Consider the following 25,091-nt stretch of genomic DNA (forward strand, 5'->3'; position numbering starts at 1 on the left):
GGCCATTAAAGACTGGCCGCCTCCACAAACCAAGAAGCAAGTCAGAGCCTTCCTTGGCCTGGTTGGATATTACAGACAGTTTGTCCCAGGATTTGGAGCGACAGCAGCTCCCCTACATGAGCTAAGAAGGGCAGCCCTGATCCAGTGGTCTGGAAGCCCAGGTGCCAAGAAGCATTTGACACCCTAAAGGCTGCCCTGGTCAAACAACTGATCCTGAAGGCACCGCTCCATGATAAACCCTTCTACGTAGCCACAGATGCCTCCAACTCAGGACTAGCAGCTGTACTCTTACAAGAGCACCAAGAGACACAGCCCCCCGTGGTGTACCTAAGCCAGAAGTTAATCCCTCGGGAGTGGAACCTGTCGTCTATCAAGAAGGAGAGTTTGGCAATCGTCTGGGCACTGAACAAGCTGAGGCCCTGTTTATGGGGGCAGCAGTTCACCATCTTATTGGACCATGCCCCACTGCAGTGGTTGCAGACGGTGCAAAACACCGAAGCCGAGCTGCAACTATGGGCTTGGCAGCTTCAAGAGTTCAACTTCACTGTCCAACACACCAAGGGAAGCCAGAATGTGACAGCAGATGCCCTGTCACGAAAGGACTGTAGGTAGGGGGTTGGATGGACTCAGACCTGCCTGAGAGAGCTCTTGGGGGGGAGTTCCTAATGTGCTATCATGTTTTATGTGTGTTATTGTTAGGATCAGTATTATGTGTCATGCAATTTCTCTTTAGGTGTGAAAGGTGACTCTTCCAAACAAAGCACGCTTGTACCCATGGCTCTGTAACGCTAGGTGTTCAAGCTTTTAAAGGGGTGGAGAGTGTGGCAGGAAGCCACCTGATTGTCCCCAAAATCTCTGCTCTGTGAAAATTTGATTAGGGTGGGCCCAGCAAAGAAGACACACCTTTACCCTATCTCTTTAGGTAACCTGAGATGGATACATTCCTGAGAGGGGGGAAACCTGCTCCCTCTGCCTACATGACTGGTATCAGCTACCTGGGTGAGGGGCATCTACCTGGTGGGCTAGAGTCTGCCCAGAAACTAGTGATGTATTTCAAATTGGTTGGCCGACAGCCAACAGGTGCTGGCCTCCATTGGACCAGGTGAACAAGGTCACAGGGGCTATATAAGTTAAGGCTGCCCAAGAGGAGGGGGCAGCAGCCATGCGGGGGACTCAGACTTAGAGAGGAGCTTTACCATCTGAAACTGGCTCTCTCCCCCATAGCTCATGAGCTAGGAATGGCCCGCCTCCAGAGGAAATCTCCAACAGCCTCGGGATGATGCTTGTGAGTAAGCTACTTGAGATCTGGTTAGATATCTAGCTGGCAGTGACTCAGATGTGTGATCAAAAGGCTACCTCAGCCAGACTGTTTTGCTCGATGGGATTTCTATGATATTGCTCCATCTTGTACCCTAGTCTCACCCTACCCCTGTAATCAGTAAAGTTCTCCTTTGTGACCGGTGTAGGAGACTTATTGAGGGGTGGGTCTACATTATGCCTAAGAGGCCCCTTAGGTCTGTGGACTAAAGGAGACTTTCCTTTTTGGCCCCCAATTTGGGGAAGTGCCCCAAGTGCCTGTACTGGGTCCAGTTCCCATTAGACTATTAGGCCTGTGTTTCCCCGAGGACACAGGGCCGAGACAGTCCCTTCTCGGGGTGGTGGCAGCTTACATTACCCCCAGGCTAGGGAGTGTGCTCCAGGACGGGGGTCAGCTGGACACAAGGTACCCCTAGGGAGGCACACAAAGCCTGGAAGGTGCTTGGGCACAGTGAGGTGGGTGGCTCGATGCAGGAGCGCCCCCTACTGGCTCGCCACACGTGGCTCCCGCACATGAGTATGAGTGTATGTGTGTGTGTGTATGTGTGTGTGTGTGTAAAGCCAGTTGGCACCTTGCATTTCATTTACAGCCCCGAGTTCATCGGCAGGTCAGCCAGCTCGTACTGACATCATTACACTTGTTTACCACTCGCACAGAGGAAGTGCTGTACTGATGGGCTTGACCACCACTGGCATTTTTTTTTTATTTAAAAACCATCAGTTTTGCAGAACCAGAGACGCAGTAAGGAAGTGTCTGTAAGTCTCTGTTCCTCATTAGGAGTTCAAAGAAAAAACACAAGAGTTTGAAAATGCCTAGATGTGGTAATGTAATATTGCAAAAATAGTATTGCATGTTGCTGTTCGAACTCAGATTCATAACATGGCTGACACTCCTGGTATGGACTGTAAATACACACGGTAGCTTCACTGAGTTCAATAGATTTGCTCATGATTTATTGATGATAGCTCAGCATTTGGCCCTTACAGTGGTTCAGATTAGAGTAGATACAGGGTGCATCTACACATTGCCGTATGGCAATGTTGCTGCAGCGCCGTGCTTTAGTACTTGTTTTGGAAGTCCTAAAACACGGGTGGTTACTGTGCCGTGCAAGCAGTGCACACTGAGATTTCACCACTATGTCGCCATAACGGCAAGCTATACCCGGGAAGCGCGCCGCTATGGTGACATAGCTGGCGATCACGTGTAGACACATGTGATTGCTACGTTGCCATAGCACGGCACTACGTCACCATAGGGTGCCATGTACACGTGCCCACAGTTACAATAAAAAGGGCGACATGTAGATGCGCCCACAGTTACAATAAAAGGTACACTAGGATTTCATGCCCCTAATTTACAGATTTAGAAGTAGGAAAGTTATCAGACCCATATTTCAGCTCCTGATTATAAATGCTCTGAATTTCAAAGGTGCTGAGCTCCGAGCGTCTCCCATTAAAAATCAAGACCTGTTGGCACTTACCAGTTCAGAAAATCAGATAACTTATTTAGTTGCCTTAATGTGGAGTCAGGCGCTTAACTGCATTTGCTTTCTCATCGTGTCTTGAAAGCAGAGAAAAGACAAATCACCACCCTGACAAAATGATCAGAAAATAACTCTACCAGGAGACCATCCTGGACTGTGCCTATCCTCTTCGCCACCTGCTTTGCTCTGGAAGAGCGCAGTCCAGCTCCATGCAATAATATCTGACTTCTGTCGCTTCCCCTATGATGTTTATGTGGATGAAATGAGGAGGTGAAGAGAGTCAAAGATGCCAACACGAGCCTGTCACTGCACAACATTAAACAGTTAAAGGTTTGGAGACCTTGGCCTGCTCTGTTGCATAATAGCAACAACGACTGTTGAAAGAAAGACCTTTTATTAAAGAAGGGCAAAGAAGAAGAAAAAAGCTAAAGCATTTGAAATGTAAAGTATTAAGGAAAGCCTTCTTTCTACACAATAGCTCATGTTCCCTTTCCCCTTGGCTCTAGAAGAGAGTCCTGTTTGACACATTCATTTTAGGTGGTTTTAAAACTCTTTGGGGGAGAAGTGGAGGTGATGTTCTGGAACGGTTCTTGAAGTCTGTTCTTGTTCCCTTGACGCAATGAGACAAACACTAAAGGAGAGAAGGAAGAAAAAGAAAATGCAGCTTCTGATTTTGGTGCTGTTACTTGCAAAATCTGTCAGAGAAACATGGGGCATTTATACAGGTACCTTTGTCTGCTCCAACATGCCGGAAATCCAGCATGTCAGAGCAGGCTTAATTAATCGAGCCTGCGGAGCATGCGAGCTGATGTGCCTGGTGCTGCGGAGCATGCATTTGTATAAATGGCATAGTGCACGTCAGCATGTAGAAAATGGGAGCAGAGCACTTTTGAACTAAAACACCTTTGATGTGTTTTAGTTGGAAAGCACGCCACTGCCATGTTCTCAGCACTGGCATTTTGCCATTTACACAGATACATGCACCATGGTACCGGGTACTTTTAAAAGCACCAAGCTCTGTGGCGCATGCAAGGCAGCCAGGGGCAGAGAAATATTAATTTTCTAAATTTTTTAGGGGCCCCGTGGGGCGGATAGAATGGCCTGGCAGGGCACGTCTGGCCCTTGGGCCGCATTTCGCCCACCCCTGCTCTATCAGCATGTATTATTATAGACTGCTGTAATGTTGTATGAATTTTTACCCACTTCTCAAACATTGAGCTCCCAGCTGGGTTAGGATTACTAGATCGCAGGTGTTACAACTTACCTCAGTATATGTGCTTGGGCATATTCTGTTTGCAGCCACACAAGCATTAATTCAGAGTGACTCTGTCATAGTCGGGGGAATTATTCCAGATCCATGTGAGTGCAAGTGAGAATTTTTCTACATATGGTTGCACCAAGTATAAATCAGGGCACAATTTGGTCCAATTTTTGTTGCCATTACTGCTGTCTAACCCTAATACTGCTTCATGGGGGAAAAGACCTTTTTTGAGTCGAGGCCTGCACTTTCCTACACATCCCAACAGTCTCTAGCACGTTGTGGGCCCTACTGGAATGCACATCCAGGATACTAAACGCATAGGTGATGGCAGTGTTCGAAACGTTGTTCCTCCTCATATTTTCCATCTTGATTTTGTATCATATTGTATCTTGGTTTCCATTCAGGCCTACGTAGGCTTTCCTCTCCTTAATGACCTGAAATAATTTTCCCCCTACTTTTTCTTGCCCTTCCCTCTCAAGTAGTTATACCCCATTACCATACCTCTCCTTTGCCTTTCCTCCTAGCTGCATAAATTCTTTTTGCCTCTTCTCATAGGTCAAAGCCTCTAATCTGTCTAATGTTTTTGTCACTTTCCTTTGGGTTCTCTCACTGTGCCAACATACTAAGATGCAAAGTCCCCTGGACTCGACTGGAGCCGCAATGACATACAGCAATTCATGGCAACAATGCTGCGCAAATCTGAGCTCCAGTTCACAGAGTAGCAATCTTAGATCTGTTGCCAAAGTTTAGACCCAGTCTTGCATCAAAGGGTTACTTAACTGGCCTCTTATTATGTCATCTAATTGGTATGTAATTTTTCTTATAAAACTCCTATCTGAGACCTCCATATCAACCACAAAGAAATAAATAGAGCACTGTCAAACTATCAATGCTGGATTAATTTAAAAGAAACAAAATGTTGGAGCTTCTAAAAAAAAAAAGCTAGCACTCTTTTCCTCATTTCAATGCTGCAGTCAATGTAAGTTAGATGTGAGGTAAGCATTGCCATTTTCTTTAAATTGCCCGGTTCTTAGAAGTGCTGAAGACTTCTTAGTCAAGTGCCAAGCGCTCCCCATTCCTCATCTATAATTTCAGCAGAAGCTGGGAGAGATAGTTAGCCGCCTTAGCCTGACGTCATTCTCCAAGGTGCTAGCCTAGCCTGCCTCCTGCCTTTGCCAGAAGTTTAAAATACTCTGCGCCTCACAGAATCAGGCCAACAGTCAGGAAGAGCTGGGAAGACAGTGGAGAAAAAACAAGCCCAAACGGATACGCAGAATTCTTAAGTTGCTGCAGTTGCGTTGCGACTTTCTTTTTCACAGCCTCCTTCCACAAACATACAGGAGTTTGTATTTTCTCAGCTCCGCTTTTACAGCTTGCACACCCAGGGAAAGCCTATTTTTCAATTCGGTTTCAGTCACAGGGTTCAGTCAGAACTCTGATTTTTAAGTGCTATGTTCATCTAGGCTAGGGACAGAAGTTACACATAAACCAGTTTAAGTAATCAGAAACTGGCTTAAACACAACAGAAGTTCAGTGCACATAAAATAGTTTTTAAATGGCCCAAACTGGTTTAAGATAAACCTGGTTGAATGTAGTACGGACCTAACTGATTTTGGTCAAACTGGTTTATGGAACTTCTGTCCCAGACCCCTTCCTGGTTCAAGTTAAATCAGAGTCCCCCAGCATCCCAGCATGCTTTGCAGCCCCTACCCTCCCCAAGTCTCCCTAATCATACTCAGCAGCCTGCCAGGGCCTGGCCACGCCTTCCCCTCCAGGTAAGCTTCCCTCCAGCCCTATGGCTGCAGTGGAAGCGAAGGGAGGGCTTGCTCTAGCGTTCCCCAGCTTCTAGCTTGAGCCACAGCAGGCATGTGGCTGTATTTCCAGAATCAAAACTGAATGTTGGTTCACTTGCAAATCAGTTCAATCTACGCAGGTTAGACTAGCCTGCAAAGATTGAATCGATTCAGGCTCTGGCTTTTTAAATGTCTGTACTTGGCCCTAGTCAGGTGACAGACATAATGCCATGTAACGTAAGTGACCAAACATGACTTATCTTCAAATTTCAGATTTCCTTTTGCCCCAAATTTTGACCTAATCCTAATATGAATGGGCAACCTGACCATCTCCTCTTACTTTACAACTCTCAACATCAGTGCAACTTTTTTTATTGTACTTAATACATAACCCTGTTACAGTCATATTAAAATCTGCCATATGTCATGGTCCATGGGAGCCCATTACCTTGGAAGGTATAAATAATGATGCTACATTTGAGGGGGAGGGAATAGCATACAGGTGACCACAGTTTAGCATATTTGAAGTTTTACATGTTGGCTGTATCACATCCCCAAAGCAACACCAATAATTTTGTTCTTTTCTTATGTGTTTATTGACTTTCCATCCCCTCGGCCCCGTCAGCTGTCTTCCTGGCACCGTAGTGCTTTCTGCACCTGTCTGTTTAACCCCTCACAATTTCCTGAAACGTCTATGAACATTTTTATATGACTCTGGCTTATGGTATTGGCATGCGAAGTGAGCGGAAAGGGCAGCAGCACGGCAGTTATTTTTACAAGCCAGTTCATTGTATTTCTGCCAGTATGTTTCTGCAGAGCCCTACTTAAAATAAATACATTTTAAAAATTAATCCCTTCAAATATGCCACTCCCTTTTTGCTTCGACTGGTTAGGGCCAGGGAATTTTATTACTGGCTGTTTCTTTGTGTGCTTTGTTTCTGTGGTCGGAGGCGAGCTCTTACACATTGTGTGGCAGAAATTCACTGTTAAAAAGCTGTCATTTCTTTTCCTCCACAAATGCCTCCCTGAACCTTCGCAGGGTGACAGCTTGTGGCCACTTGGTGCTTTTGTTGGAACGTGCACTCCATTTGACCCTGTCCCGGCGTTAATAGGATTGTAAAGGCTGACTCCTGCATGACCTCTTCTTGCAAACAACCCTAACCCTTCCCCTACCATTCTCTACAAGGGAGCTGAGAAGTGCTGCTCCCTAGGCAGTCTGGAGCTGCAGTTCCTCTTGTAGACAAAAGTGACTGGAAACCCACTGGAGAGAAATCAGCATGAGGCCACCTGCCCTTAAGTACTCTTGATGCTGAGAACAGTAGGCATTTGTTCACCTCCTTGGAGGGAAATGGTCAGACATTCCTGTATGCAAGCAGAAAATCATATGGGCCCTTTTCAATATGGGAAGGAGGGTCTCCATTGACCAGGTGATTTTCTGGGAGCAGGTGACTGCATGCTTCTTGTCACAGTTTTCAGCTACTTCCCCTAACCCCCTTTTTCATTTCTGTCAGGGGGAAAAAAAGAGTACATTTGTCATCTGACCTGGGTGTAGATGAATAGGACAGCAAACCTCATAGTGATTTCTAACACAACCCATTGGGTTTTGGTAAGACAACATTTAAAAGAATAAACACAGAACTCTGATTCCAAGCTTTAAAAAAAGTGGCCTTTATCTTGTAAATGCTATTCATGAATATTCATTATAAAAGCCAGGCCTGTGGTTTCTTACAGGATGGTCATTATGCAAGCTGCCTTGTAAAGGTTTGCCAAATGCCTTAGGCGTCCAGCAGCTGCACATGGGCTATGTCTACATGAGACACTTTACTGCACAGTAGAGCGTCACCATCTACACGTGCAGGCACTTACTGCACAGTAAATTAATCTACTACTATGCAGTAAATTTACTAGCTGTGTATGCAGGCAGTAAATTAACTGTGCAGTCAAGCCAAATAGCATGAATTGCACATGTAGGTGCACCCATGGAGTACAGGACCAGACTGTTCATTGGTGACGTCTGATTGGAGGGATTTGATCTCAGCGTGGGGCCAGGTGTGCTGCTATTGAAGCTTGTTGGCAAAACTACTGCTCACCTCATGAAGAATCAAACGAGCTCTCCCATCCTGTGTAAATCCTGACCATCTCTTAACATCACTGCAGTGACTGCATTTGCACCACTGTAACTAAAGGCACCTCCTAGAAACCTCTTCCACTGCAGTTAGAGGGTTGCAGTCATTTTTCTTGACCTCTCTTCATTGCTCCCATCTCACATGGCACTGTTATTTTCTCTGTATTTCCTCTGGGTTACAGGGCCACTGCTGGACAGGATGAGCTGTGTGCCCAAGATGGGATTGTACTTTAAGGGGAGTGAGCAACTATCCCAGCATCATTAGGGCCTGCCATCATGAGACAGATATGTGCTTTGATTCTGGGATGAGATAAACCAGGGAGCAAGTCTACTGACCAGACATCAGCTACTAGCTCTTAGTGTAAATGGACTAGTGTGCAAAAAGAGAGTCTCTCTGTCACCCACAGCAGGAGATTGTACAGCCGCAGGGAATCCACCTTGCTGGGATCATTTGATCATTTCCTGCCCAGAGCGGGGGGGCTGAACTCGGTGATCTTTCGAGGTTCCTTCCAGCCCTTCATTTCTACAATTCATGGTTCTGTGTAAAGCCTTTGCAGTAATTTCATCTCTTTTACACATCCCAACAACTGAGTCAGTAGTGATTTAGACATTGCGGGTACAACTTCATTTATCCATGGTATTTAACAAAGGACCAAGGTTCAGAAGAGCAGAGACTTCTAAAGACGGAGCGCCTGTGGTCCACGGAAATGCAATACAAGTTGGGCACTAAGGGCAGTTCCAAAAAGGTATTGAAGTACTTAAACTCCTGCTGAAATCAGTAGGGGTTTAGGCATCTTTTTTGGCGCTTGGCCTCAAACTTCCATAAATCGCCTTTAAAAGTCCCAGGCTTTAAGCATTTAACCCCCATGGTTCATCGTTTCATAGATGTTAGGGTCGGAAGGGACCGACTAGATCACATTACTTCAATCAAACTCTTTTCTTTCCATTCTCAACCTTAGTCCTATCTGTAATATTTGCGGGGGTTTTCTCCATTTAGCCTTCAACTCAGACTTTGAACTGGCTTCTGAATGCTCTCCCAATGTAGCTCATGCCCTAGTCCAGCTGGCCTTTCCTTCCCTAACGTGTGTTTGTGTGAGATCAGGCTTGCTAACATAACCCAATGTCACTATTCCTCAGCTAGAAAAGCTGATGTATAAAATGCATATCTCTGAAGCTGCGTTTTTGGTCTCCCTACGGTCACCTGTAACCTTTCCACGCCCTCCGTGTACCTGTGATGTTTGCTCTCCAGTGCAGGGAACGGCAGAGTGTTTGCTTGTATTTCATACAAGTGTCACCGAGGCACTTGGTTAAGAATTTCAGTCTACTCCAGGCATCAAAAGTTTCTTTTTTTCCTTTCCAAAGCAAAAGTTGGCTTTTCACTTTGAAGAGCCACACCTCTCACTCTGCCTGTAATCACGTCTCTAGCATGCCTCTCCCTTGAAATACTCCTGAAACAACTTGTCTGGTTTTTACCCAGGGGGCAAGGGAGTGGAAGGGGTGGGGGAGAAAATGCCTATGCCATTTAAAACTAAATACATGAACATTTTTCATGCTGTAAAGTTTAGGCATGTTCGTTCCCGGATATAGAAAACTGTCCCAGGGTCACAGTATATACCAGAATGAATGCCTTTGGGAGGCCAATTGTGAGAAGCAAGCGCCAGGGCTCTGCACATATATTGGGATAAGGTTGAAATAGTTCAATGGATTATCTACACTTTGTATTTCCTAAGACCTCGCAGGATCTTTCAGTATTGGGCACACAAAGGCTCTCTGTTCGAACAAGGTTAGCAGCCCGGGCAATTGCAAACACCAGCTCAAACAGAGCGACTTTTGTTTCTTGGGCAGAGGAAAGAGGTTGAAAGGGGCTGAAATGTGTTTCCTACCAACACGGAATATCTCTCATAATCTGTGGCTAAGAGTTGTTGCAATTTGTGAATACAGCAGTAATGAGATCGGGCAGGAAGGGCACTCTGATATTTTTCAATAATGCCTTCCTCCCTGGTGTCTTCAAACTAACGGGCAAACAAAACCACTACGCCCACGATGAAGTGCAGCCACTTTGGGGATGGGATACACGTGTAGGTCCAGCTATGCCTGTGTTCATTATTGTGCTGCAGTGCTCTGATGTTTAAGATCAGGAAATGAGCAGTGTTCTTTTAAAACACCCGGTGTATCACGCAATGAGAGGCATTAAATAGCATATATTTTCCCTCAGAAATGTTCTGGATGTGGCCTCATATCTAGCCATAGCCTAATGAAGAGGTTGCTTGTGAGACAAAGGACAGATGCAACACGTTGAATTTACTGAAAATAGAGGGACATTTTTATTCCTGATACTTCTCTGGTGTTGCTCTTGCTTATGCTAGCAAAAAAAACCTGGCTAAACAATAGCTTTGCAAATCACGTAACACTGACTGCAAACCCCTGTAGTCCCTGTCTGAAGGCTGCGGTTATAGATCTGCCCTGCAGCAGCGTGTCTGTTTTTCTCTCTAAAATATTCCTTTTTTTTTTTTTTTGCAAGCTCTTTTATTCGTTCTGATAGAAGTCTTGTCCTGTTCTTATTCTGCTTTCCACTGTATGAAAACTCATAGTGGGCCTCCACGAGCTGGGAATAAGCTATAGATCATCCCCCCAGCTTCTTGGTCCCAAGTGCCTGGAGCAGCCTTGCCTGGAGCACGCCTGCAGACTCAGGCAGGTCGGACGTGCTCAGACGCGCTCTTCTTGGCACCTGCTCTTGCCGTGGGATAGACAAGTCCTTTGGGGCTGGTCACCTACCTGCGCTCAGGGTCTGACATCTGCACCAGTTTATACAAGTCAGGCCCCCCCAGTATTTCTGTGGAAACTGAAAGCCTAATTCCCATCGACTCCCTTTAGGCTTCCAGCAAGCGGTCGATGCTGCAGCCTTCGGTGAAGCGCTCTCTCCTTCAGACAAGCCTCTTTCACTCCCCTCCCACCCAGGAGCCGGTCTCGTTAGCACATTAAAATTCAGACTTAAGGATGCCTAAGAGTCTGTGGGGAGCGGAGGGGTGCCTGAAATGATTTTCCTATGGCTAGATAAGGACTTTTGTGATTTGCCTGGGAAGATGCAGGGGGAGAGATAAAACCATCAGCTTTGTTTTGCAAACCAAACCGGAGAATAAATCCTGAGAAAATCAGCAGCAATCTGCGATGTCAACGCCATTAGCTTCTTCAGGGGCAATTCAAGGGAAGCCTCTGCTGTCGTAAATCTCCCGATATTTCAGATGTCCGCTAGCGGAAGAAACGCTCCGCCGCTGCCCGCACCCTCCCGGCTTGACACAAGCAGCCCGCAGCCCACACGATTGCTCTGACGTCCCACCTGCCCCTGGCTGCCCACCACTGGGGTCACCCAGAGGTAACTGCGGGGCAGGAAGCCTCCCTGAGCAGCCTGCCCCAGCAGGGATTAACCGCCTCGCTGGGCTGCTGCCCTCGACAATTTTCTGGTCAGTAACTTTTTGAAAGGAGAGCGTGTCTAGCGTGGTAGGGAGGGGGCAGGCAGGAGGGAGCTGAAGGGAGAAGACACGGCGGCTGGATGCTTGAAACCAGCTCTCCAAGACGATCTTCGTGGCAGGGATTTAAAATTTCCTCCTTCTCTACCCTCCAAATAACCATGCACGGGCAGCTGTGCAGCCGCGGGACACGCCGTGGAATAAGGAACGGGATCTCTCTGCCCCCTTCCCTCCATCGCATCCCTCTCGCAGGCAGGCATGCATCCCGCCATCGAGAAAGTCGCTACCTGTTGGGTCGTCTAGCTAGCGGGTCGGAAGACGGCTCTTATTCACTGGAAGAAAGGGGGGCCGCAGCAGCATCCCGGATGCCCCAACCCCGAAACATTGGAGCATCCAGAGTCCCGAACCCCTCCACCAATTTCGGAAACTGGTTTTTAAAACTGGTCGTCCCCTGAACTTTGGATGCTGACACCTCACCCGTGTGGAGGTGCTCCTCGGCGTGGAATAACGCACGCTCTTCAGGCTGACGTCCAGCAAGGGGAGGTGCCATGGGGGTTGCGTGGGGCACCCAGCGCTGGGGAGCTGGAGTAGGGCAGGGACCGGGAGTGAACAGGACATCTGCAAAGCACGGGAAAGGGGCAACACGAGTCCATGTACTCCCTGGCAAGAACGCAGCAAAGTGGGGCAATCCTCTTTAAAGCTCCCTGGTTCGTGGTAACAGGATACAAGGTAGTCTTGTGGGGCTGACTAGGAGAACGCTCTAAAAGGGCGAACACATATTGTATTGATCCAAGGTTTTAGTAGGACTGGCTATTTACTTAAAGCTCATTAAAGCTAGAGACCTATTTCTCTTTGCATACCACCTCCTGCCTGAGCCAAATTTTCCAACAATAGGGCTCAGGCCCAGCGTTGGCTGCTCTGAAATCTCTTCCTAACCACCCACTTTCCTAGTACCGAAGCTACCTCCTGTATTTCTTTTTTTCCACCCCGGTGCAAACCCAGGGAAACATGGGTTTATGCTTTGCCATTACATATTACTGCAAAACAGAACGTGGGCTGAATTTCTTCTCTGAATCAGCATTGATATGGGATTCACTGAACAACATTTGAACTGTTGTATCTTCTGGTTATTCCTTTGGAGCAAACGGGGCATGAAAGTGCAACTCTGAGCAGGTCTGAAGGCAATTCAGCACCTTGTCTGACAGTGAAGCCAAACTGAGCATATTCAACACCCCTCCGAAGAAACAATGGTCCCTTCAGAAGTCCCTTGGCATCTCTGTATTTATTTCTAGGTCTGCAGGTGCATGTGTTTATAGAGATGCATATAAAAGCCGCCCCCTCCCCATGGTTTAAAGAACAGGCTTAGTTTTCCAATTTAACTAATTAAGGAGCTGAATCAGACCCGGGTGCTCTTTTATCTCTTTTTTTGGCTGCATTTGAAGGGCACTGGCTGTAAAAGAAAATCAGGCCTTGTACTTACAATGAGGGAGGCTCAAGCACAGTTCCTAAAGATTGCTTTCCTCCCGAGATTGATCGTGGGGAGGAAGTGCTGTATGTTCTGGCTCCTCATGCTGTCATGAGAGTCATCCCGGTGACTCCGGGGATTGAGTTACAGGCAGTTATGTAATTCAGCCTCTGCACCTTTTGTCCTGCTCTTTTCAACACTTAGATACCTAAAAGGCAAAAGACTGCTAACCTTTTAAAGGTATAGTATCCTTTTTAAAAACAAAAAAACCACACACCAGTCAGCTTCACCCCAAGTAGCAGGCGACGCTGTGCTCCAGAAGATCGGGTCGCTGCTCATAGGCAACGCGATCACTAAGCTTACAAAGGCCTTTCCGTTCGAGGCCCAACTTTCCAGTTCTCCATATAGAAGACTCCTCTCGAGGGAAGCATTTGGCCCCGACGATTTCCTGTCTCATATTTGTATCCTAAACAATAATTTTGCACTGAAAATATTATCTGCTGTGGAAGAGTTTCTGTGGTCACGCTTTCACTTGCAAGCACTGGGAGGCTCTTTGGGGGGGTTTTGTGCTTTTCTTTTCTTGATTACTTTGCCTTTTGGCTCTTGAAAACGTCCGTGCTTTTAATGTGGGTATGGGCACACCCCATTTGGCAGTTCTGCTATTTCCAAAACGAGGAGTGAATATTAACTTGCAATGCTGTGGAGGATGCAATGGCTGCTTGTCCCCGGTAGAACAGGGGAGAATCTGGGAAGGTGGAAACCCACCCCCTACCAGCGCTTTGAAAGAAAGGGGAAATTTAAGCTATGTAGCAAGAGAGAAAAAAAAGTCTGCCTGTCAGTGAGATCGGTTAAGCTATGATTAAACCTCCAAAGGAAGTGGTGAAAGCCCCATCACTCACTTGAGACATTTAAAACGAGACTGTGTGAGTCACTAGGAAATGTACTGCTGGGTACAGTCCTGCACTGCAAGATGAACTTGATGACTAGTTTGGTCCTTTCCACATCGAAATGTCTCTGATCTAATAGAGCTGCAGAGCAGGGTTATCCCTCTTGTGTCTTCATTAGAGATCAGACCTGTGTCTTTTTTTATTCACATGGCCTTTCAGACTTGTTAGAAGTCTTCTCACTGGAAATTTTCCATCCTTAAGTGTTTGACTCAGCTTGCTAAACAAATACCGTAGAAGAGATCTAGCCTATATTAATAGTCAAAGGATGTAAAACACACTTTGAAGCCACTAGTTGAAAAATGCCTCTTTCTTGCTGCATTTTAACACTGCCCCATTACAGCCCGCTGTGTTACAGGATTATTCTGGGCATGTTTTGGGAGGTGCTATGAGGCTCTCAAGGCTAGTTTGGGACAAAGCTGATGGAGTGATCTTAGCCTGAATTCCCTAGTTGGCAAATATCCTTGCTCCTGTGGGTTTAGTGTAAAACCACAACATTATTTTAGAGTGAGCCTGCAGTTTGCATGCACCTAGAATAACAGTCTGCAAGTTATCAGTGCTCCAAACTGTTACTTTTGGCATGCCGACTAAGCTATTTTACCTTCTATGGACCAGTGACAAAGCCTAGCAGTCAACATGGGACAACGAAAGAAAGCTGGATCACTGCTCTGACATATCCACGGCATAGTTAGGGTTAAAAATGACCTTCCTCCCCACGTTCACCCCCCATAGCCGTGCGTGTGAAAAATTATTGGTCAAAAAATAATTGCTCCTGGGACTGGTTCATTTATTTATTGCACGATGCCACCAGCAGGCTGCCAGTTCAGAGAGCCCATTTTCAGTGCTGCTTGCAAATCAAGGATGTTCGCCGGGTACGGAGCATGGACCACTAAGCACCCTCCGCTGCCGCGCGGCCCTACCCCCACATTGCATATAACCATCGTTGTTCAAAAATCATTTAGCGCTTGCCCTAAAGCAAACAATGTGGTGGAACAGGCCGTGCAAACACGACTCGAGCTCCGTGTCCAATTGTTGGAATTAGAAACAGATTTTAATTGTTTTAGATTCAAAACAGGAACCGTCCAGATTCTTACAAATGTCCTTTGCTGCAGATCATCCTGTGGGGTCGAACGGAGAAGTGCCTGAAGGAAACCACAGAGGAGATCAGGACAATGGGAACAGAGTGTCATTACTTCGTTTGCGATGTGGGAAACAGAGAGGAGGTCTATCAGCAAGCCAAAGCTGTCCGAGAAAAGGTTGGTCTTTAGGGTGGAACTGCTGTCGGGCAGAGCAGGGAAAACCCATCCATCTTTAGCAAGTGGGAAGTGTCCTCCAAGAAACCGGGAAGAAGAACGGCTTGGACTTAGCAGTCTGGCCTTTAAACTCCTAGATCCCATGGCAGCGAAGACAGAGCCCGATTACAGTGACCCCCGTGCAAAGCTGACACAACGCTGCTACCAAATCTGGCTTGATTTCCAGTGGTAACCTTCCACGCTAATTTTGCACAGGTATGACACCGATGCAAAAAGCAAGCCTGGCAGAGTCCAAGTTACGTGAAGTTTGGATTTTGAGGCTGTAGCAAAAAAGCTCAGTGGGGAAAGAGCTGAGATGGGGGGAAAAAAATCAACGTCCCATCCCGAATCCAGCTTTTCACCTTTCCGAGAGTATCCAGATGACATTATAGCACTAAGACTGAACTACAATTTGCAAACAATAGAATTACAAAGGGACGAACGCAGAATCCACCCAGAAAAGGCAGTTAGTTGTTGATGCTGAGGACACTGCTTTTACATTTGTAATCCTTATCAAAACCCGGTCCCTTTTATTCCAGCTGCCTCCCCCCCTCCCCTTACTCTCTCTTTGTAAGGGACACGTCTTTCACTCTGCTTTGTCTTTGTTTCTAAAAATATTGGTTGCCCCCTAAATAACATGTCGTGGACCTGCCCCGGAGGAAAGGGAGCACGCACCTGTGCAGAAGTCGGTGTCTGTGCCTCAGCTAGTCTCATTTGTCCCCGGGCACGCTGCGGTAGCCAGAAGGATTACAAGGCCCCCTGTGCTAGCCTGCCAGAGGACATGGATGCAGACTTTCGCCGACAGGCCAACAGTGAGCGTAGCAGTTGCGAGAGGGAGTGTTTGCTGTAACCCATTGTCTCCCTAATCCTTTTGCCTTTTCTGTTTTTTCCAGGTGGGTGATATCACCATCCTCGTGAACAACGCTGCCGTGGTTCACGGAAAGAGCCTGATGGACAGCGATGATGATGCGCTGCTCAAATCACAGCACATAAACACCCTGGGACAGTTCTGGGTAAGATAAGCTCCCGTATCCAGCGTAGTCAGACTTGGAAACGAGAGCGACAGATTGCAGCCAGTAAACACAGCTCCCCTGCTAGACCTTCCTAAACGGTTCTCGGGAAGATCAGCCCGCCATGAAAACAAGCCAGAAAAAACAACGAGAAGGGCAGAGGCCAGAGGAGAGGGGTCTGAGAAAAAAATTGAATTTGACAGATTCCTTCAAATTGACTTCTTCGAAAATAGCGTATTAAAGGCTTCCAGTAATTACACAGCATTTGACGCTCTTTCACACCCACTCTGAGCGTTACAGGAACAAACCCGATTCCCTTGGAGAAAACTAAAGCCCACGGAGGAGACTTTCGCTGTTCAGCTCACATCTGGAACATGCGAGAAGCATGACCAGATGCACAGCGATGGAGCCTGCAGCATGCGTACTCGGTTTTTAATTAGATGAACACAAAAGCAGTTATTTGTCATTCCTGGTGTCACCCAAGCTTTTGTCGTTCCTAAACATACAGTGTGTGCTCTTTGCGGCCTCTGGATGCCGTTTGGCTTGGGGCTTTGATGCATTGCTCGGGCCGTCTGCTGAAATTCACCTCTTTTGCAAACAGTTGCAGGAGCAACAAGACCCCCAGTTGGTCGCAACGGGACCACGCTTGTTTTTCCGGGGGCTGGGATTCGTGCTGCATCTCTGCTTAACAAGGGTTTTCTCTTCACTCTTCTCCAGACCACCAAGGCTTTCCTGCCCCGGATGCTGGAACTGCAGAACGGACACATCGTGTGCTTGAATTCTGTCTTGGCCTTGTCGGCCATCCCGGGGGCCATCGACTACTGCACCTCCAAAGCGTCTTCCTTTGCCTTCATGGAGAGCTTGACCTTGGGGCTGCTTGACTGCCCCGGAGTGAACGCTACCACGGTGCTGCCTTTCCACACCAGCACAGAGATGTTTCAAGGCATGAGAATCAGGTCAGTCCACAGGAGCTGGGGCAAAGCATCTCATTTTAAATGAATCGCCACAACACACTCCTAATTAATGCCTCATTTAGTTAAGAGCGTCTGATGTCCCGTCCGGCTGCCGGGGAGCACAGGGTCGCTCTCAGCCACCTGGAACTCATCAGACCGGTTCTTGCGCTTTGCCGGCACGTTCGTGCTCCCCGACATGTACTGCTCAGCCTGCCTTCGCTAGGAAAGGGCGTCCTCCAAGTAGTCGCTTCTGCAGAGAAAACTGGAAGCAAAGTTGCATGGGTTGGGGGGTGAGCCAGCTGCGGAGAGCAGCACAGAGAAAACACACTGACTGTTCAGGCACTTCAGAGAGGAGAAAAATCTGCACAGGCCTTGGGGATCGGCAGCCCAAATCCAGTCCCTTCCTCATTGCCGTGGAAGGGATCAGCCCTTCCTTGCTGAAGCGATGGCGGCAGCCCCATTGACTACAGCGAGAACTTCTCGGGCGCCTGGTTGCAAGCTCCTGTGAAAGCAATCCCGACTGAGGGGCTGATGACTAACCAAATCTCCTTTTACCTGGGTTGGATCAGAAGCTGCCGGTGTGAACCATTCGTGCAGTTTGTGAATATCATCATTAGTACTAGGAAGGCATATTATTGGTACCAAAGGGAACAGGGAGCAGCTGTTTTCATCCTTCACCTGCCAATAAACCAAGCTGAGGGTGGAGAGTCGAAGATGCAATGGCAGGAGCGTGGCTTTAAGTTTCCGGCAGTATTATGCAGGCTATTGCTTGAGCAGGTCCCTGCAGCGGGGGTCTTTGTGGCCTCTCCTGCCTGTCCGTAGAGGATGAACCATGTTCTCCCCTGGGCCCCGCTGCCAGCCCAGCTGTGCTGACAGGCGTGAGGGTGGCAGGGTGGGAGACTTACCCTCCCTGCCCACACAGGGGGGCAGGTATTTGTGTGCCAATGGCCACCAATAGCTCAGGAAGCAAAAGGGCCTTGGTTTGTAGTACCCAAAACCCAGTAAGGAGTTTCTTTCTTTCTTTTTTTCATTCAGGTTTCCCAAATTATTCCCTCCTCTAAAGCCAGAGACAGTGGCCAGGAGGACAGTGGAAGCCGTTCAGATGAACCAAGCCCTGCTTCTCCTGCCCTGGACAATGAACATCCTTGTCATCTTGAAAAGGTCAGTCATTTCCTTTGCTGTTTGCACCTGCCTGACCTCCTCATTTTGCCTTTTAGGCAGTCGGTCCTTTTTTCTGTCCGCTAAGCCAAACCTCACCCGGGCAGTCACGATCAAGAGTCAGGTTGTTCAGTCCCATGGGAAACAGCGGGCATCAGTGACGAGGAGGACACGTGGCAAGGCTGACTGCAGAGTTTTGCTGGCTTGTACCCTGGGGAGATGTCCCATCTCCCCGGTCTGGAAGCAGATTCAGCACCCAAAACTCAGCGAGCTGAGATCTGCTCTGATCATTCGTTTCCAGAAAACGGCATGGTTAACTGCAGGCATTCAACAACACACATAAAATATGTGTCTCACCATCTATGTGTAGAGCCCGCTCTTTCTCCTCCGTTTCCATTAAGCTGGGAGAACATAAAAAACATTAAGGAAATCATAAGGAAAGTAATGACTTATTTTTTCATGAAATTACCTTTTTAGCTGAATTTCAAATTGCTTCCAGAAAGGGAATCCCAGCCTCTCACACTGAGCAAGTTTCCAGTGAGCTTCCTTTGTGGACTTATACCAAAACCCTTCTGAAAGTGCAGGTCGCCCAGTCAGAGAACTGACACGGTGTCCTGCGATTCATGTAGCCAGTCACAACCAAGTGAGAAACCCCGCATTTCAGATAGAAAGGCAAAATTCACAAATACATCATTAAATATTTTGGCATGAGAAAATATGCCATACCAGCTGTGAACTGACTGCCCAGAGGCCTCTCCCATCTCTTGCCTCTGGGAAATCCGATGAAATGTGAACTTTCATTTCTACCCAGGAGAACTTTTACAAACTTTTCTCCGATGCCTGATGAAGGGTGTATGTGCCCGAAAGCTTTCCATTAAAGAATTTTTTTGCAAAAATCTCTAAAAGATATCATCTCTACTAAGAGTCCTGATTGCCTTCTGGCATAAGAAATGCATTTATGGGGGGAAATCTCAATAATTTCGTGGAGCCCCTACTAGCAGAGCAGGCGCAGTTCTCTGCCAGCTATCTATTTTATTAGGAATTATCCTTAACAAAATTGGGACAAAATTGTTCCCAGTTGAAATCAACCCAATGCGTCAAGGTTTCCCTCATATTTTCAGCTTCAAGATGAGGAAAAACAGCTTTTTCACCAAATATGCATTCATAACTACAGATAAAAACCGTGACAATGGTTTAAATGCACCGAAAGTACTAAAATAAGAGCTGGAAAAAAAAAATCCCGACGTGGTTTATTTATGGCATGCACAACACTGCTGCAAGTCAAAAAATCGGCAGTGTTGGGGACCCAATTATAGATTGACCCTGTATTGTAAGTCAAGTGCAAATTTTATGGTTGCTGGGGAGGGAAAGAAAAGGTCATTTCTCATCAGAACAGTACAGCAGCTCTTCAGCAACCCGGTAGCCAACAAAAGAAAAGTGACGAAAATACCAGCGTGACATGATGAGAAAGCTAAATGTTTCGGGGGCTAGACATCAAGAGAAAAGTCCAGCCTGATTCTCAGTAGGAGATCTCAGGTTTTATATATCGAACAGGAGCCTGCGACTTAGGGGACTTAAAAGGTGACGTCTTAATGGAAACAGATTTCTTTCAAGGCCTATTTAATAAGCTGTTTCTTTCCAGAAAGAGCCGGCATAGCACTTTTTTACCCTAGGGCTCAGGCTCGCCAACTGCTGAGTAACATCGTATTCCTGAGATGTGTGGGCGCAGCATCGTGCAGGACGGCGCCCTTGATGCTTCTGCCTGATAGACACTGAAAGGCGTGCCTGACTCCTGCTCCCAATAGCCAATGCAACTACTGGTGTGCGTGCGTGTGCGTGTGAGTTGACACACGTCCTTTAATACTATTGCATAGCGGGCTTATATTTCCTTCTGCTTCCCCTGCAGCATTCTCCCGCAGTCGGCACTTGAAGAAATCCACAAGTTTTCTGGAAGCTACACCTGCATGAACACTTTCAAAGGGCGAACATAGACCTGGTGACGCAAAGACTCATTCTGCAGTCAAGCCGACACAAGCAGCAAAATCCTGACAAGATTGTGAATCAGCCGCCTTGGCTGTTAGCCTGTCCTGTTCGCGTGACTTGTGCTGCTCTGAGGCAACGCGTTTCTAGCAGGCCATACCCATAGCAACACGACCTTTGCACGGGACCAAATGGCTAAACTCTGGACTTCTGGAAGGAGAAACAAACACAAAAAAAAAGCGTGAAATGTTTATGCAATGTCTAATTCTGTAGAATCTGATTGTTAAATCTGCTCCTAGGTTTAGGATTGAATTGCTGTTTCCATAAGACCCAGAGACTGCTCCGACCCGGGCACAGCACGTCTCGCCTCATCCTTCCCCCGCTCTGCTCACAGAAACCGGAAGAACAATGGGGATTGCTGTCAGGAATGGGAGTTTTAAAAATGACCGTAAAGGGGCAGTAGTCAAGACTTTTTATGGAGACTTCGCCTTTCCCCTCCCTCGCCGCATTGGATGGCCGGTGCTTTCGAATCATCGAAGCAGCTTGTTCCCCTGACAGCTGATCCTTCCCCGAAGGGCCACCAAGGAAGCTACTGTGCGCAAAAGGACTGATCCTGTCTAGCCAAGGACCGCGCACGTCGAAAGGCTGAAAGGGGAAACCCACAATGAGGAGTAGATAGGTATAGAGTTTGGAAAGGACAGTCTTAATAAGGCAAGGTCCTTTCAGCCACTAAAATCATATGCAGAATGTAATGGTTGTGTCTGAATACTTTTGTTCATTTATGGTGAAATATAATTTCCTTTTAGCATTAATCCCTGATGTCCAGTCATTGAGCCGGCGTTGGGTCGGAAATTGGTTAACCTTATCCCAACACTTGCTCACACAGTTCGTTCTTACAGTGAATCCAACGGATCGGTGTGCACAGTGAAATAAGTGGACACGGGAAGGGGAGAGCCACTTTCAGCCAGGGCCTGATCAAACACGCATGGGAGTCAACTAAACCTTTTCCGCTGAGCTATAGGGGAGTTTGATTGGGTCCTAGATGAGCCAAAAGAGGAAGAATTCAACAGTGAATTCAAGAGGAAGAATTCACAGTCCTGTTGTGACTGAAGTGTCACAGCTCAACTAAATATACAGTGTCAGTGTATATATATATTTTGTATAATACAGTCTCTTTAACTATCCAGCACAGGCCCATGCCAGATCCAATGTGCAACACAGCACAGTAACGTATATGCAATATAATGTGACACAGAAAAAAAGAGAAGAATTTGTCAGACGTGCAGCAGAGGTGATACAAATGCACCCCAAATACAGCTCTCTTAAGGGGAGCTTGTGGTGCAAGCACAATGATGCGCAGTTGGACTCCTGAGGCCTCTGTACAGCTTTTTCATGTGACCTGGGATGAGTCTCTTAACGTCACTGTATTGCAGCTCGCTGATCTGCAAAGCAAGGCGACTAACGTACTCGACTGGGTGGTCGTAAGCCCGAACGCCTTACTGCACGTCAACTACTCTGCAAGCCTCAGGCAGATGGCAATATGAAAGGGCAACTTCTTTCTACAATTTGTTTGCAACCTGAAAGGTTGGATTCAGTACTAGAGAGAGGAGAGGCAGGAACCACCCTATGAAACAGCAACTTCTAGGAATGACCCGAGTTCGGTCGGAAATGTTGCAAGCGCATCTTACCCCTGCACTTGGATGCTCTTTCAGTTCTGCTGTGTAGAAGGGAGCCCAGATTGGGCAAAAGGCACTTGCCAGTCCCGAGGCCTGATCCTTGCTTTGTGTAAATCAGCAGAGATCTATCAATGGGTGCACTGCGCCTCCTCTCCAGGAGGTAGATCTCTGCAGACGCGCCTGCCCTTGGGGACCGCTACCCAAACTCCCTGCTCGTGGAGATTAACCTGGGACTGTGTTTTTCCTCCTGAAGCCGAGGGCGCAAGCTTGAGCGCGGCATCTGCTTTGAAAAGGCTTCTTACCGCAGGGTTTTCTTCCGATTCCCTGGAGAGCCCAGGTGTTTTGGAAGTGCATTTGGTCTCTGAGACCAGACAGGCCACCCTGATCGGTTGTCCCCGGTTAATTGTTGAGAAGCAATACTATTATTGAAAGCTCAACTAAACGCATGGGCAAGACCTTATCAGGCCCTGTCAGGCATACAGAGGGTACAAGTCTGCATCAAGAGCTAGGTCAGGGTGGGCAGAATGCGGCCCGGGGGCCGGATGCGGACCGCCAGGCCATTCTGTCCGGCCCACGGGTATCCCTAAAAAATTTAGAAAATTAATATTAATCTGCCCTGGGCGGCCTGTCATGCGGCCCCCGATGGCTTGCCGAAACTCAGTAAGTGGCCCTCCACCCAAAATAATTGCCCGCCCCTGATCTAGGTTAAGGGGGCAGAGAATCTGCCTGTCTACCACCCCCACCCTTACACCCTCTAATCCTCTGTATTTTCTCATTATCCATGATCAGGCAGACCAGCTGCAAGAGCAAACAAGTGGTGAAAAAGGGCACCCCTGCTGGGCGCCTCCCCTTAAAATAAAACTTTGGGTTGAGGGTCGATTAATTAGTGAGATGCCAATTCAAAAGAGAAGGGTAAAGCAGCATCCTGCTGACCGAAACGAGCCCCCTTTCAGCCCACCCAAAAGGACCCGCTGCTGTCCTGCATGGAATAAAAAAGTCCTTCCCCGTCTGAAGAGGCTGCTTTCTGCACATTCAGCGCTCTCGGTTTCTTTCTAATGAATATAAACGGAGTCAAATGCCAGCCGAGACTTGGCCCCCCCATTTCCCTCTCCCCTCTGGGTCTCTGAGGAGACAGCAGGTCAAATAGCAGTCACAGTGGGGGAGAGGTATGTAGCAAACACAAAATAATGAGGAAAACATCGGCCGCTCTCCTTGGGTAGTGAGGAAGAGTTGGGCGAGAGGCTTCGCTCCGGTACGGAGAGCAGGAATGTCTTGCACCTACAAGACATTCGGCCAGACACGTGCATAAGACTTTTTTTTTCCTGTAAAGCCGTCTCTGGAAGGCTTCCCGAGGCGCACCGTCCCCGCGCGCATATGCCCGACGTTGGCTATTCTCAAGTCCTGCAAACATCAACAAGCTTTGTAGAAGCCTTCGGGCTTTCTTGAAGGAATTTCCGCCCTGCAACTTCTTTTAATTTTGGTTTTCCCTACGCTTTCCACTGCCTCCTGCTCCTTACCCCACCCAGCTTTTTTTTTTTTTTTTTTAATCTCTATATCATTATTGCATTTTCAGGGCCACCATCTTGTAACCAGATGTCAAACAAAGAGTCTGGAATAAATCTAAAGCAGGGCCTATTTTTATTAGCTCGTTGGTAGAGAAGGAGTCTAGATGAGGCTGCAGGGACAGGTCAGAAAGGCTTCCTGTGAAATTAGCAATTTTTTTTTTCAGGTTTTTTTCAAGTTGCTCCAGTTTGTGGCTCGGTAGGGCGGGGTGGCAGAGGGGAACCCACCGACGCTGCATTATTTCTGTGCTTCTGCCCATGTTAGAACGAGGATGCGAGGGAAAATGTACACATTATGGAGCACAGAGGATCCAGGGCACGCGGAGATGCCTGGCGTCCAAGTGAGGGTGTATTTCAGGCCTGTGTATTCTTGAAGTTTGCACGGAATAATTTGCAGAGCCAGCAAGTTGGGAATGCAAGCGGTCCCTGGTAAGTGAGTCTCAGTTATTTCTCCCCTCCTTACCATGAAAAGCCAGGACATTTTGTGCAAGCTGGCTGCATATGGAAGTGAAAACAGATATTCACCCCTTCAGATACATGAGGAGGCATCTCAGCTGAATCAGGAGAAGGGAGGGAACTGCACAGAAGGAAATTAAATCCCACGCCTTCATTCTGCTATTCAGGTTAAACACCAACCGAGACCATTTGCATCACCCTCCGGGGGATGCGGAGACTGCTTGGGCAAGTGACAGCAGCATTTGCAAAAAGGATCCTGTTGTACTCCTACACAAGTGTTAATTAGCGTGGGTGGACATGATGAGATCAGGGCTTGCAAGCTTTTTTAGACTGCTCCCAGAACACATCTCCCTTCAGATATCAGCCCAAAGCTCAAAACAAGAACAGCCAGCCGAATTCACGTTAATCAGAGGTGGGTGTATCCATTTCAAAAGGGATGTGTACTCTTGTACCAGGTGTGTATTTGGTCCCCGGTTTTTCTGCTTTGCTGCTGGGCAAAGGATACAGGACCACCTTGGGTTGTTTCTTTTGTGTTTCTTAGTCTCCCTGCGTGCCAGTGCCAGCCGCAATCTGCTGAATCCAGGTGGTAAATATTGTGGCTCTTGGCTCCGCTTGTCAAAAGCTTCTGGCATCTGGCATGTGGCTGTCAAATACCTCTGCATTTTGCACAAACAGCAGCACCAGCAGCAGGAGGAATCTGCAAAATCTTGATAACCATGTCCTGCCTCCGTTAAAACGGGGAGCTCGGCCTGCTCTGCGCAAAGCAAACCCGTCAGTCGAGGGCAGCCGGGCAGCACTTTGATCAGGCCTAACGGAGAGCAGTCACCTTCCTGCCCCTTGCTGCAAAGTTTTCTGGGGGGGGGCTCTGAACTCACATGAGCACTTCTGACTAACGAGTCAGCTCTGTGCCAGGTCCGTCCATCCCAGGGTTGCAACGGCTTTCTGGGGAGATTTCCCGTCAACTCTGAACAACGTCACTGGAGAGCTCGGTCCGCTCCAGACGAGACCTCGTCCCCCGTGGGGGCGGTGCGCCAGGCGAGACCTCGTCCCCCGTGGGGGCGGTGCGCCAGGCGAGACCTCGTCCCCCGTGGGGGCGGTGCGCCAGGCGAGACCACGTCCCCCGTGGGGGCGGTGCGCCAGGCGAGACC

At 47.8% G+C, this 25,091-nt stretch overlaps 1 protein-coding gene and 1 long non-coding RNA gene across 2 annotated transcripts in view; one reads left to right on the plus strand and one right to left on the minus strand.

Annotated features, from left to right (window-relative positions):
• Positions 1-21,061, plus strand: part of DHRS3 (dehydrogenase/reductase 3) — a 34,347-nt gene extending 13,286 nt beyond the window's left edge. Inside the window, exons 2-6 of the mRNA XM_019541545.1 lie at positions 14,969-15,112; positions 16,042-16,161; positions 16,876-17,114; positions 18,147-18,272; positions 20,176-21,061. Of these exons, the coding sequence (XP_019397090.1) occupies positions 15,029-15,112; positions 16,042-16,161; positions 16,876-17,114; positions 18,147-18,272; positions 20,176-20,260 (654 nt within the window). The 5' untranslated portion in view covers positions 14,969-15,028 and the 3' untranslated portion in view covers positions 20,261-21,061. The remainder of the gene's footprint in view (positions 1-14,968; positions 15,113-16,041; positions 16,162-16,875; positions 17,115-18,146; positions 18,273-20,175) is intronic.
• LOC109314394 lies at positions 6,212-12,965 on the minus strand. The gene is made up of 2 exons (XR_002102279.1): positions 12,928-12,965; positions 6,212-7,359 (listed from the first exon to the last, which is right to left on the minus strand). It is a non-coding gene; the product is annotated as an uncharacterized LOC109314394 (long non-coding RNA).
• Positions 21,062-25,091: the final 4,030 nt, after the last annotated feature.

Source organism: Crocodylus porosus, unplaced genomic scaffold (assembly GCF_001723895.1).
Source record: "Crocodylus porosus isolate Cpor-Errol unplaced genomic scaffold, CroPor_comp1, whole genome shotgun sequence".
Lineage (NCBI taxonomy): Eukaryota > Metazoa > Chordata > Crocodylia > Crocodylidae > Crocodylus > Crocodylus porosus.